Raw genomic sequence first — 13652 nt, 5'->3', positions numbered from 1 at the left:
GTACCACCACATGATCAGTGATTTTGGTGTCAGACACCTGTCACCAAGAGCCATCTTCTGCAGTTCATATATACGATGCTGGCTGGCATCAGTTTATAATGCCACTGGACATAATGTGGACTGTGAGCCAGGAGCCCGATGTTTGCTTCCCTTGTGAATGTAAAGCCAAACCATGATGCTCTTTTCTAAACCTAACCACATGCTTTTGTAGCGTAAACCTAACCATGTGCTTTTGTTGAAGTCCTGACATTAGTAGCCATGTGCTTTTGCTCCCTAAACCTAACCCTACATAACTTTACATGACTTTACTTTCCTAAATCTAACCTGCGTAACCTTACTTGCCTAAGCCTAACCATGTTGAAAGTTACATAGTATGTAACTTTCAACACTTCTCATCCCAAGTTCCGGAATACCAATACAGGAATATCAACAAAAGCTTGGTTAGGTTTAGGCAAGTAAACTAGTTTTACAAAAACAAATCTGGAGACAACATATCTTAAAATAAGTCAAAGTTTACTGAAAGTTCAGTAACAGTGGTCTCCTCAGGAAAGTCCTAACACACCACCCCCACCTGCCTCCTTAAAGGGACCACTTCCGTCTTTACTCCTGTCAGTGCACTGGTCTTGTGATTGCAGCCTTCTCAAATACATCAGTTACACACAAATTACTGGCTCATCATCATGTGGGATATGTACAAATTTTGGTGCATTATTTTTCAACCTGAAGGGTTATAACCATTCAAGATGAATAATGTTGGCCAGTAATCAGTTGCAATAACAACATTACTCCATATAAGAGGAGACTCAAGATTGGATGAAAATAGTAAGAATGGGGGAAAACCCTTTTTTGTTTTTTAAAATGCAAAGTGGTGGAATAACAGGTGTAATCTTAAAAAAACACATCAAGAAAAATGATTTTGCTTGTATTGTACGCCTCAGGGTTGAGGAATTATGAACCAAAATATAAAATGCTTTGTAAATGGCCTCTCTGCACTGCCACCTGCACCAAAAGCATGTTATTTTTTCTTCAGCCAACTGCCCAGCTTTCTACCACATTTAACTGAGTTGAAATTGTTTTGTTAAATGATGTTTCCATGGTCAAGAATGAACCATTAAAGGCACACTATGCAGAAATTTTTAGTTACTGTTTGTAAACAGTATCGCCAACTAAAGTGAAAGCCAACCCAAGAATTACGCTCTTTGGCTATATGTGTGTTTTTTGTGTGCTCTGTCTGTGATTTTTGAAGCTTCCTTTTAGCTTCCTCAATGATGCTTGTGGTTCAAGTTAAATTAAGTATGTAACATAACATACATTAGGCTGACCAAATGTCCACTTTTCACGTCATGCCCGGGGCGTCCGGGTGGTTTTTAAAAACTGATGATAATGTCCGGTTTTCCGTGTGTTTGTGTGTGTGTGTTATAGTGCGGCACGGGCCACATATTTCTGTCCGAACCCGAACCGAGCCCAACATTATTTAATGACCAAAGCACTGAGTTTGTGTCACACAGTTGTTACAGGCTATTTAACAGGGGGACGGGAATGGGAGGTCCGACGCTTCCAGTGAGACGAGAGGGAGAAATATAACAAAATAAGATAAAATAGGAAAAACCTGTCTCCCTCTTTTACTTTATTTTCAGCGTTTAATCAAGGCGGAGGCGGGCGGCTAGAGGTCCGAGACTTCCAGAGAGGAGAGAGGTAGAAGCAAACAGCCAGTGTGTGTCTGTGTGTGTTATGTTCAGGTGTTGTCACGTAAATAACAGTGCCCAAGCAATAAACAGGACACACAATAGGATTTTATTTATTTTTACACTACATTTTCACTGAAAGCTGACCGAATCCGACCCGAGCCCGAATACAATTTATAGCTACATTTTTGACCAACCCTGGCCGACCCATCGGGTACTGTCGGGCTCGGATCGCCACACTCTAGTGTGTGTATGTGTCCCCTATAGGGGCCTATCTGAATTTATGTCTTTGAGAGATATTATTTTGTAATATAACTGAATTTTCTATCCATATATATAAATTTTAAATATATTAAAATTATAAGGCATCTTTGAGTAAACTGCGAGTATCATTTAAGTAGGCTATGTCGTGGCCGGACGAGTGTCCTCTTTTTTGGAAATCAAAATATGGTCACCCTAACATACATAGCCTACGTCACGTGAGTCATGTGAGTCAAATAAGTACGTCACGTCCCTTTACAGCCACAGACTGTCCCGGAGCTCACTGATGCCCTGATCCAGGTCTGGGAGGAGATCCCCCAGAACGCCATCTACAGACTCATCAGGAGCATGCCCAGACATTGTTGGGAGTCTATACAGGCACGCCAGGACCCTACATATTACTGAGTCACATTATGAGTTGCTGTGATAAAATTCACACAAGCTGGCTCAGCCTCGATTTAAATTTTTTACTTTGATTTTCAGTGTGATTTGGAATCCAGCCCTCAGTGCATTGATGATTTTGTTTTCTACTGAGTCCTGTTATGCCAATTTGTTCTCAACAAATTCTACAATGAACATCAGTAAAGATTTTCAACTCGAACAATTCATTCATCAAGATCTGATGTGTCATTTCAGTGTTCCCTTAATTCTTTTGAGCAGTGTATTTCTTTCAGACTGTGTTAAAATTATGTAATGCCACATCAAAACAAGGTTGACCTTTGCTTTCACATGGGAACTACATAACTTGCATAACAGTATGTTAAAAAAATGTTGACTTTTGGTCATTGGAGTTAGCTGAAGGTGCCTTTGCCCTCTGTATCATAGGCTGGGGGGGTGTGACGAAGTGTCAGTATATGACGACCTGGGAATGAGAATGGGCTGGATAAATACACCACCACACACTTCTAGTAGGTCATAAGTGATGAATGAGAGGGAATACCTCTGTATTAGTCTATACGTTGTTTTTTAACAAAATCCTGCATAGTGCATCTTTAAGTTCAGCTTCATTAATCATGTTGCATGCTGATGTAGTATGTGTAACAAACATGTTAAATGTATGTTGAGTAGAAAAGTAAATCAAAAGTGCGCTGTCTTAAGTCATGGAATAACACATCCGAGTGTATATTAGTGCCTGGCTCCTTCAGTCAGTACGTTTTCATGACATTAGAGAAAATCGATTTATTGTGTTAGTTTGACTAAAACTGGACTTTCAAAAGTACATGTAAACATGTTAGTCGGACTGAAATCATACTAAATTAAATTTCTCAAAGTCTGACTAACATACCCAGATAATGTGATAGGGAGTCGAATTACTCCTGCATGTATACCCCCAATCGGACCCAAACTGGCTCCACAGTTTCCATTCCAGGGCTTTGACCCATAAGCGCTGTTCCTGTAGTAGCTGAGGTTTGCCTTGCAGCCTTAAATTCTCCTGTGCTGTTTTCTCCATTATTTCCAAGCTATGTTCACAAAATCTCACTGCAAACAAGCTTTCACATCTGGTGGATCCGATTGCTTAACAGTTTGAAGTTACATTCCTTAATTATTTAAGCTACTGATGTGATTTATGACATGGGTTGTGTTGAACTGTGTTTTCCTTTTCTATTGTGTTGAAAAATCTTAATCAGTAAGACATCTGTTTTTTATACATGTAGGCATACAGGCTGCACAGACAGTATGTTATTATTCCAGCGAATGTTGTTTCTGAGCTGTGGTGATCCCAGCAGCCCATGATTCCTGGTGCCTGGTGGCCCTTCAGCAGCATTCATCCATGATTGTGTTAAATTCAGTTATCAGACAGGAGACCAACATAAGGCCTCAAGCTGACGGAGCACGCAAAACGTATTCAAGTGGAAGAAATAAATCAACAAAACAAGACGTCCAGAGTAGGCTCAGCTGCACATACATCACTTCATTTTCCTCTTCTGTCCACTTCATATTTTTTTTGTCTTTTGAATCACTGCTGGTGCCAAAGTCAGGAAAACAAGCATTCCATGTCCACTAATTCAAATCTTCATGCCAAGCTTGGCTTTCTGTAGAAAAGAGATAGGATCATAGATGTTAAGTGCATTATCTTAAGTCTCTATCATCTGTCAATAAGCAGTGCAAAACTACAGAAACAAGAGTAGGGGATTTAAAATGGAGTTCTGTCTTCAATCTTAAGTAAGAAGGGTTAACATTTAGATAAACAGCAGTTTGATTAGTTGTTTTGTTCTTGACAGAGAGATAGCAGAACACATTTCAATTTTCAAACACTTCGATTAACATTGAAAGTTATGGGTTTGCTACCTTCAATACTGGCAGAAATTTCACATGATGTCTCATGATAGTGGCCAGCACTGACAGCCATCTTTCCCTAACATGCCATTTCTTGTTTTAACCCCTACGCCTCGTTTCCGAGTGCCCCTTTGCCCATCAGAACAGAGCAACAAGGGGTAATAGTTAAGATCTTTACCTATGGAATAGGACAACCCTTGAAGACCCTGGTTCGCTGTCAGTAGTTGTCGATGACGTTTACATAAACAGATGCGACTATCACAATAATGGTAACATACTATCACAACCTCTGCCATTTATCTAATGGAGATAGAAAAGTCTGGATGCTCGGATTTTGTTCATAACTTTAGTTTCATGCTATCAATCGATCCAACAAGTCACCAAATAAAATAGAACTGTGCTTCATTATCAGGCCACTAGTGCTGCTTGGTAGGCTAGCAACTCGTCCTACCCTGCCAGTGTGCACTGATATTAGGGGAGCGGCAACAAGCGCCGCAACATTGAGATACAAATGAGGGACTATCATACATAAATCAGCAATATCAACACAATGTTAGCTAGATGGCTTGCAAGACATCAGCATACTATAAGCAATTTTTTTGTCATAAAGAAATATACCGTAATACATTGAAAGGACATTAAATTAAGATAATACAGTGGTATTGTAATTTTTAAATCTTGATTAACAATAAAAATATATTTGTGGGTGACTTTTGTTGCTTGTGCAGCCATCTTGTATCCCTTACACTTCACTGATCCCTTTATCCACGCAAGGATCAGGACTCCCTACCCCTAGATGTGAAAGTGCAAAATGGAGGGGCGACGGCTAAGTGATAGGGGCAAGGGGTGTATTGTTCAAGAGACAATGCATATGATAGTTGAGTTAATCATGTGACCTTTACCATCTCCCCTTTCTGTCACACACTAGCTGATTTGATTCAAAATTTCCAAATTGATTTATTCAAATGTTATGGAGTGTGATAAACCATTAATTACATGTTTTATACTGCTTCTGATTAAGTGCAACAAATATTTCATAAAGCCTTACTGTCAATTGTACTTTGTATGTTGTGAGACAATAAATATATTTTTTGAGCTTTCTCCTTTAGTCTTAACGGAGTGGTCAAAAAAGTATGGGTGAAAGGTGAACTTACGATGCCAGAGGCATGTTTGGGTTTGACACTGTAGGAAGCCTTCTCCTTGGCCTGCCGGAAACACTCTTCTGCCGCTTTTAACCTGCAGAACACAAAATATTAATGCAATTAATGGTAATTCACCAATACCTCACCCTCTAAATGACCATGTGTATATCAATTACTGCCTGTGTTATGCTGACTTCACGAAGAACATCGTTTTTTCTCACATGCTTCCAGTAAATGAAGAATCCAAAAACAGAGTTCACTCTTGATGAATAAAAGTCATGGGTGATCACGTTGAATAACAGCAAAACTTTATTCCAACATCTGTCTACAAAGTCTCAAACAAGTGGTACAGTATAATAAGTCTTTTTTATGTTGTATGCATCTGCTGTATGTTCAGTACTTCCCAAACAGACAGCCCTTTCCAAAGGGAAACTAATCGGAAAGTGAAGTTTGATCTCTGCTGTCTTTAAAGCCAAACCCTTTTGTCAAAATTGTAATGAACCCTGCTGAACCCGGGTGCTGCTGGTCTACCGTTACCTTGATCAGTTAGTTTGTTTGTGTTATTGTGTGACTTTGGGGTTTTAAAGTAATTGATTGAGGCGATGGTAGACCAGCAGCTCATGTGCTCAGTGAGGTAAGATTACTGTTTTTGTCAATGGAGTCTGGCTTTGAAGAGAGCATAGATAAGTTTCACTTTTAGTTCAGTTCCTCGTCAGAAAGGGCTGTCCGTTTGGAAAGTAATTTAATGTAACATAGGGGTAAGAAGTTAATAAACAAATGGTACTTTGTGGGGTGAAGTAGTATTTCTTCACCTCTTTCACTACATTTGCAGTCAAGATTAATGTCATGGTGTGAATCCATTTGGCTCATCTTAATTTTGCATTAAAAGCAAGTTAACTTTAGCTTTTCTAAAGTAGAAAGCTTAATATGTCTAAGATACACAACATATTTGATTCATATCTTGGTTTTAAAGAAAGAAAGACGGAAAAGAGCAGGTTTTAGAGCAGCATGTGTTAATGTACCTGTCCTTGAGAATGACTTTGTTCTCCTTCTTCCACTGGTCCTTGAAGTCAGAGGAGAACTCATGCCAGATGCTGAAGAAAGTGTGGGGTGAAGTCTCTTTCTCACCTGCCTTGGCCTTCACTGAGAACAACACTGTGAGCTCCAGGAACCTGACAGGACACAATCACAAGTTGACTTGACCTTTTTATCGATGAGTTGAGAGATTAGAGATTAAAAAAACAAACCAAAAAAAAAAAAAAAAACTGTGCAGATGCTCCAGCAACTGCACACTTTGAGTAACTGTGACAACCAGAGGACCTACAGGCATGAAAAACACTAGTGTCATTTCTGTCATGTTCCAACTTCACCTTCAGAGCACGTTTTGGGGCTGAATTTACACTACATATTTGTTACTTACTGGAGCCTAAAAATTGTGCTCTATTTGGAAATTCTTTATTAAGATTAACCCCCTGAGAAGTACCATCTTCAATCATTTTTTAATCAATCAATTTTATTTATAACGCTCAATATCACAAATCACAATTTGCGTCACAGGGCTTTACAGCATACGACATCCCTCTGTCCTTTGGACCCTCGCAGCAGATTAGGAAAAACTCTCCCCAAAAAAACCTTTAATGGGGGAAAAATCTTGTTTTCAAGGGGGTCCTAGTAAAGGGGTGGAACTGATGGGGGGCAAGCAAGCAGCAACCACCACCAAAGATATTCAAAAATATGCTAACAAAAGAGAGTGGATATCTACCAACAATAGTACTTCACCTAAGTACAATTCTGAGGTATCTGTATTTTCATTTGATGCAAAATTATACTTTTTATTACACTTTTTGGCTGGAGCCACTGGGTACTTTTGAAATTAAGATTTTACACAAACAAATATATGTTTAAAATGCAGAGATAAAGGTTCAATTTTATCAGGACACCCTACCTCTAGATATCAACTTTTAGGACTTGTGACCTCTAACAATAAATTAGTTGGTAACGAGTCCACCAAAGAGACACTTCTCCTCTAAACATATTTATCTTCAGTAATTCTTAAATTAAAGGCCTGGAGAGGTTAAAAGTAGAATATTTCACAAAAAAAAACAAGACTGGAGAAAAGTCCAAAATCTGACAAGTATTAGAGCTTTTTTTTTTCTCTCCTCTCCCATGAATCAACTCATGAATGCTCAGATTTATCTTGTGACCCCTTGGAGGGGCCTGACCCCATTGGAAACTGCTGCACATAATTCAAAGTAGCTCTACAGTACCTCGACCTGCTTCAGCAGTAAAATAGCACATATGAATGATGCATCAGTGTTAACAAGTACTCTTTTTATGCTTTAAGTAAATTTTGCTGGTAATACTTATGTATTTTTACTTTAGTGTAGTGTGTACTGAAGTAGAATTTTAATGCAAAACCTTTACATGCAATGGATTCACATCATTAGCCTCTCTGTTGTGTTTTTTTTCCTGCATTATTGGCAGAGATGGAAGAAGTACCACAATGTAAAAATGTTCCAATGACCTTGTACTATTTTTCATAACATAGAGGGAGTTTTTCTGTCGCAGTACCACCAATTAAGGTAAAGCTTATTTATATTTCTGAGGTAATGCACTCTTTTAATTCTAATTTTGCATTGTCACTGTCTTTGTGGCCTTTGGAATAAATGTTACTGACTTACTACCCTAACAAGTAGGGGAAGCTGTTGCTTAGTAACAGCTGAAAGCAGAAGCCTTGTAACAGTGAGGATTCATTTTGACGAGCGATGATAACGCCTATGCACACCCTTTGACCAATTAGAGCTGAGTTTTCTCTGTAGCCATGGCCTAAGATGTTTTTCAACAAAGTTACTGGTTAGGCACAATTCTTTTCAGGTCAAAATACAAAGATACAATCACATTTAGGCCTCTTTAATAGAAAAAAACAAAAAAACAAACATTAACTATTCACTCAGATTCCCACACTTGGTACTTCTCAAAGTCAAGGAAGGATCTTTAATTTCAAGGAGGCTACATCATCTAATCTCACTGAAGGACTGTTCCAATGTCAAAGATCTTTCAAATTCCACCGAGGACTGAGTTCATCCCTCAGATAATTTTCAAGGATGCATGTGTCTATCTATAGCAGCCATTAAGTACCCACAATTCCTTGTGCATGATTTGCCTGAATTGAAGGTGGAGCCTCTACAGTGATACACACCTGGGCACTTGCTAGCCTGTTCCAATGTGTGTACAGCGAAAGCCGGTTGATACAGCATCCCAGAACGTCAACAACCAATGTACCCAGGGTACCTTGCATGTCAAATCTTGATGTGGAAATTCCATGACCAAACATCGATATGTGACGAGGTCGGCGTGATAATGTGTTGTAAAAAGTTTAATTTTACTTTCATCATTTTTAAATACACACTCATCTACTATGAGAAACCACTGACGCATTCTGCTGAAAGTCGCCAGTTTACACAGACGTTAAACTGAAACACTTACTATATTTATAACTATATTTAGTAGGAAGATCTCAACTGAAGAGATTTGGGGCTTTAGTCATCATCTGCGGTGTAATGTTGTAACTGCTAAACATAAGGAATATGGGTCCACTGATTTATGATGCAAATTGACCACAGTGATATGTACACAGACCTTCTCTGGATTCATGGTACAAACACAGTGCTCTCAGTGACTGAGAAAGAGAATGGGAGTTTATATGGTATGGAATGTAATGTGTGTCTCTTACAGTTTGTGAGTGCTGCTGAGTTGAGTTTCCAGGGTCTCCAGTTCACTTTTAGCTAGGAAAGGAGGACAAAAGAAGAAGCAGCAAGCAAGAAATAAATCATGAAAAGGTACATAATGCACTTTGGAGAGGAAAAGTGAATATACACAGAAACAACACAGGGCACTTTAAGTTGATGCAACTAAAACAAGATCATTGTTAGGTCATTGTTAGGTCATTGTTAGGTCATGATTATCCTCACTTTCTTTCAAATGCTAAGGGCAGATTAATTCAATATGAAAGTAGTTCCTCAGGATAATGGAGTGTTGGTCACTCACCTTGTACCAGGAACTCCTCCATCTTGTCTTTAAAAGGCTGCAGGTTGTCTTCGTCTGAGACCTTGCACACCTTTTCCACTTCTGATGTACACGCTGATAAAAATAAAACAGACAGAAATTACAGCCAAAACAAGAGCACATATGGTGTAAATTACATGTAAACAGAAATTCCAGCATGGTTATTATATAGGTGCCAAGGGTGGTTAGGTGCCCTATGCGTGTTTGGCGAAAGCAAACAAGCTTTATGGACAACACTGTGTGTGTGTGTGTGTGTGTGTGTGTGTGTGTGTGTGTGTGTGTGTGTGTTACCTCGCAGGTCCTTCCTGAGTCGAGCCAAGTCTTTCTGAAAGTCTTCAAACTTCATCTGTGAAGACTGGAACAGGTCGTGAGGCTCAGGGAGAGGATACACACACGTCTCTCTGCCAGCATCCTGATGAAGGACAGACAGACAGACAGACAGACAGATACACAAACACATCAACATTATGACATTTAGTCATAAATATCTGAACACTGAAAGCTTGACTGTGGTATGATGCAACAGCAAAGGGATGTGGAAATGTGGTGTGAAAATGTTGTATACAGAATATCATGTGTACATAACACAGACTGTGTTTTGCTATCTCTGGTTTGCTTTGTTGTACCTTGTAGCTCTGAATATGAGAGGAAGACTGATATGAGAGTATACAATTTGGGACAAAATAAACAATGGACAAAAATAAAAGTCTGAAGAAGAAAAAGAGTTACAGTATGGGAGGAAGTATAAAAACCTTACCTCATCAAAGTGTCTGAGGTAGTACGCTACAATGTACGACAGAAGACTTTTCATGCTGTCCTGCATGAAGAGAAAAGAAAAAGATTGTGAATTTTCAAGAGTGGAGATGTAAGGTATTTCTCATGTGTCTTTAGCACTACAAACTTGATAACAATGATTATGACCTTGACTTAACAAAGACGTGTTTTTTTCCCATGTGAACAAACCAAGCAGTTACTCAACACCTCAGCCTCATATAATGTTAAAGGGACAGTTAACTCCTAAATCAAGAATACATATTTTTCCTCTCAACTGTAGTGCTGTTTAACAGTGCAGGTTGTTTTGATGGGAGTTGCTGAGTGTTGGAGATATTGGTCGTAGATATGTCTGCCTTCTCTCCAGTATAATGGAACTAGATGGCACTCGGCTTGTGGTGCTCAAAGCGCCAAAAAATACCATTTGAAAAACTCAACAGCAATGTCTCTTTCCCAAAATCATCACCTGTTTACTCAAGATAATCCATAGATCTTGTTGTGAGCAGTTTCATGCAGGAACTGTTTTCTTTTGACTGCACTACACCCGCCAATCATATCAGAGCACAAATGGAAGTGTGCATCTACTCTGCATGATTTCTGGATAGAGACATCGCTGCTAAGTTTTTCAGGTGTACACTGCTCAAAAAAATGAAGGGAACACTTGATTATCACATTATAAAACCAAATCAGTTAACCTTCAGGGATATCAATGTGCCCATTTAGGAAGTACAAGTGATTGTGAATCAATTTCACCTGCTTTGGTGCAAATGAAAGTGACAACAGGTACAATGGAGAGGCAAAAGCAAGACAACCCCCGAAAAAGGAATGGTTTTACATGTGGTGGCCACAGACAGTTGCTCTCTCCTTATCCTTCCTGACTGATTCTGCTCTAGTTTTGTGTTCTGCTAGTGTCCTTGTCACTACTGGTAGCATGAGGCGGTACCTGCAGCCCAATCAGGTTGCAAAGGTAGTCCAGCTCCTCCAGGATGGCACATCAATATGTGTAGTCACAAGAAGGCTTGCCATGTCTCCCAGCACAGTCTCAAGAGCATGGAGGAGATACCAGGAGACCGGCCATTACACGAGGAGAGCTGGACATGTACATAGAAGGGCATCAGCCCAGCAGCAGGACCAGTATCTGCTCCTTTGTTTGAGGAGAAACAGGAGGAGCGCTGCCAGAGCCCTACAAAATGACCTCCAGCAGGCTACTGGTGTACATGTTTCTGACCAAACTGTCAGGAACAGACTCCATGAGGGTGGCGTGAGGGCCCTACATCCTCTGTGGGACCTGTACTCACAGCCCAGCACAGGGCCCTTTTCTCTTCACAGATGAGAGCAGGTTCACACTGAGCACATGTGACAGGCGTGAAAGAGTCTGGAGACACAGTGGTAAATGTAATGCTGTCTGTAACATCATCCAGCATGACCAGTTTGGTGGTGAGTCAGTGATGGTCTGGGGTGGCATACACTTGGAGAAACACACAGACCTCCATGTCATATCCAGTGTTACCCTGACTGCTGTTAGGTACCAGGATGAAATCCTCAGAGCGATTGTCAGACCGTACGCTGGTGCACTGGGCTCTGGGTTCGTCCTGGTGCAGGACAATGCCTGGCCTCATGCGGCCAGAGTGTGTAGGTAGTTCCTGGATGATGAAGGCACTGATGCCATTGACTGGCCCTCTAGTTCCCCTGACCTGAATCCAATTCAGCACCTATGGGATGTTATGTATCGGTGCATCCGATGTGGCCAAGTACCACCACAGACTGTCCAGGAGCTCACTGATGCCCTGATCCAGGTCTGGGAGGAGATCCCTAAGGACACCATTCTCCAACTTTTATCATGAGTTGCCATGATAAAATTCACGTTGAATCAGCCTGTGATTTCAATTTTTCACATTGATTTTTGGTATAATTTTGGATCCAGCCCCCAGTGGGTTGATGATTTTGATTTCTGTTGACTGTTGTTTTATCATTTTGTTCTTAACAAATTCTACAATGTACATCAGTAAAGATTTTCAACTTGAATAATTTATTCATCACGATCTGATGTGCGTTTTGAGTTTTCCCATAATTTTTTTGAGCACTGTATTTTTTAGGTGGAGTGCCATCTATTTCCACTGTACTGGAGAGAAGGCAGACATCTTTGCAATCGATATCCCCAACACTAGGCAACTCACACCAAAACAATATAGACTGATAAATGGCACAACAGGTAAGAGGACAAATACATATTTGTGATTTGATTTTAGATGAACGGTTCCTTTAAAAATTCACCTATTATTTGATACTGATGGTGCATATGTTACTGTATATTACTATACTGAAAATCTGCTATAAGAGCATGGAATAAAAAAGTGTGACTAAAGACATACACCCTGTTGATTACTAGCACCTCTGTCTTAACCACAGTGTATACAGTTTAAAGCTGAATTTGCAGCTTCTGAAACAGCTTGAGGAGAATCAATATGGATTTATGTTTCTCTGTCTTTCTGTTTTGTTTTTTTACTTTATTTGTTACTCCTTTTTTTTTTTTACTGATACTAGATTTGGCCTGGGTTGAGCACTGCTGAGGTGCCCTTGAGCAAGGCACCAAACCCCTAACAGCTTGGGGCACCTAACCATCACTCTGCTATATTTCCACTACATCTGCATGTCTGCGGGTCTCTATGTGTTTGCATGTGTTTATTTCGGGCCTTTGTGTGTGTGTAAAATAACGATAAGAGTAAAAAATAAGTAAGATTAAATAAGTCATTTATTTTCTCTTTGTATAATCAGAAAAAAATGGCTGTAAGCCCTCAGGTTCAAGGTAATATATTTCAGTGCAGTTTGTTTCAGCGCCTTTACTCACGCTGCTCTTGACGTCTTTGAGTTTGGGCAGGATATCGAGGGTGAAGCCATCAGCTTGACCTCTGGTTCGATTACCACCATTCATGAAGTTTCCAAAAGCCAGAACCAGACCGAGAACCTGCTTCACTGTCTCACTGTCCTGCAACAACTGCAAAGACAGACATGAAACACAAAGTGAAGGTGGGAAGAAATAGGGGGGCAGGCAAAGTGTCTTGGAGACATCTCACCAAATCTGTAGAAATTTTTGTTCATTTTAATATAAAATACACAAACATTTATGGAGAGAGCACTGTGTTCAACATTCAGCTGGAGAGTGAACCCAGAGAAGCTGAGTCAGATTTAGTGCTGAGAGATCAGCTCAGTGCTGATACTTAATATCTGATCCATGTGAAAACGTTATTTAGCAGAGTTTGCCTCACCTTGCATACCCTCTGCAGTGTGTCCAGTTTCCTCATGATGGACGACATGCACTCAGAGAAGCTGGACTGGAAGAGGATGCAGAAGACTCTGCCAGAGAAGTTTGGGATGAGGGAGAGCTGGTGGAGAAATCTGCAACAAAAGAGGAAATGCCAGCTGCTTTGGATTCAACTCTTCCACCATCTCT

General features: G+C 40.1%; 1 protein-coding gene across 1 annotated transcript in view; it reads right to left on the bottom strand.

Annotated features, from left to right (window-relative positions):
• Window positions 1-3047: 3047 nt before the first annotated feature.
• Window positions 3048-13652, bottom strand: part of fmn2b (formin 2b) — a 49922-nt gene continuing 39317 nt past the window's right edge. The window contains exons 12-20 of the mRNA XM_049563829.1: window positions 13468-13597; window positions 13050-13196; window positions 10188-10247; window positions 9722-9842; window positions 9413-9505; window positions 9099-9150; window positions 6388-6537; window positions 5378-5459; window positions 3048-3979 (exon numbers count right to left, since the gene is read on the bottom strand). Coding sequence (XP_049419786.1) covers window positions 3953-3979; window positions 5378-5459; window positions 6388-6537; window positions 9099-9150; window positions 9413-9505; window positions 9722-9842; window positions 10188-10247; window positions 13050-13196; window positions 13468-13597 — 862 coding nt within the window. The 3' untranslated portion in view covers window positions 3048-3952. The remainder of the gene's footprint in view (window positions 3980-5377; window positions 5460-6387; window positions 6538-9098; window positions 9151-9412; window positions 9506-9721; window positions 9843-10187; window positions 10248-13049; window positions 13197-13467; window positions 13598-13652) is intronic.

The sequence above is a fragment of the Epinephelus fuscoguttatus genome, linkage group LG20 (genome assembly GCF_011397635.1).
Source record: "Epinephelus fuscoguttatus linkage group LG20, E.fuscoguttatus.final_Chr_v1".
NCBI lineage: Eukaryota > Metazoa > Chordata > Actinopteri > Perciformes > Serranidae > Epinephelus > Epinephelus fuscoguttatus.
The sequence above is the reverse complement of the archived record's forward strand: the minus strand, read 5'-3'. Positions and strand labels throughout refer to the sequence as shown.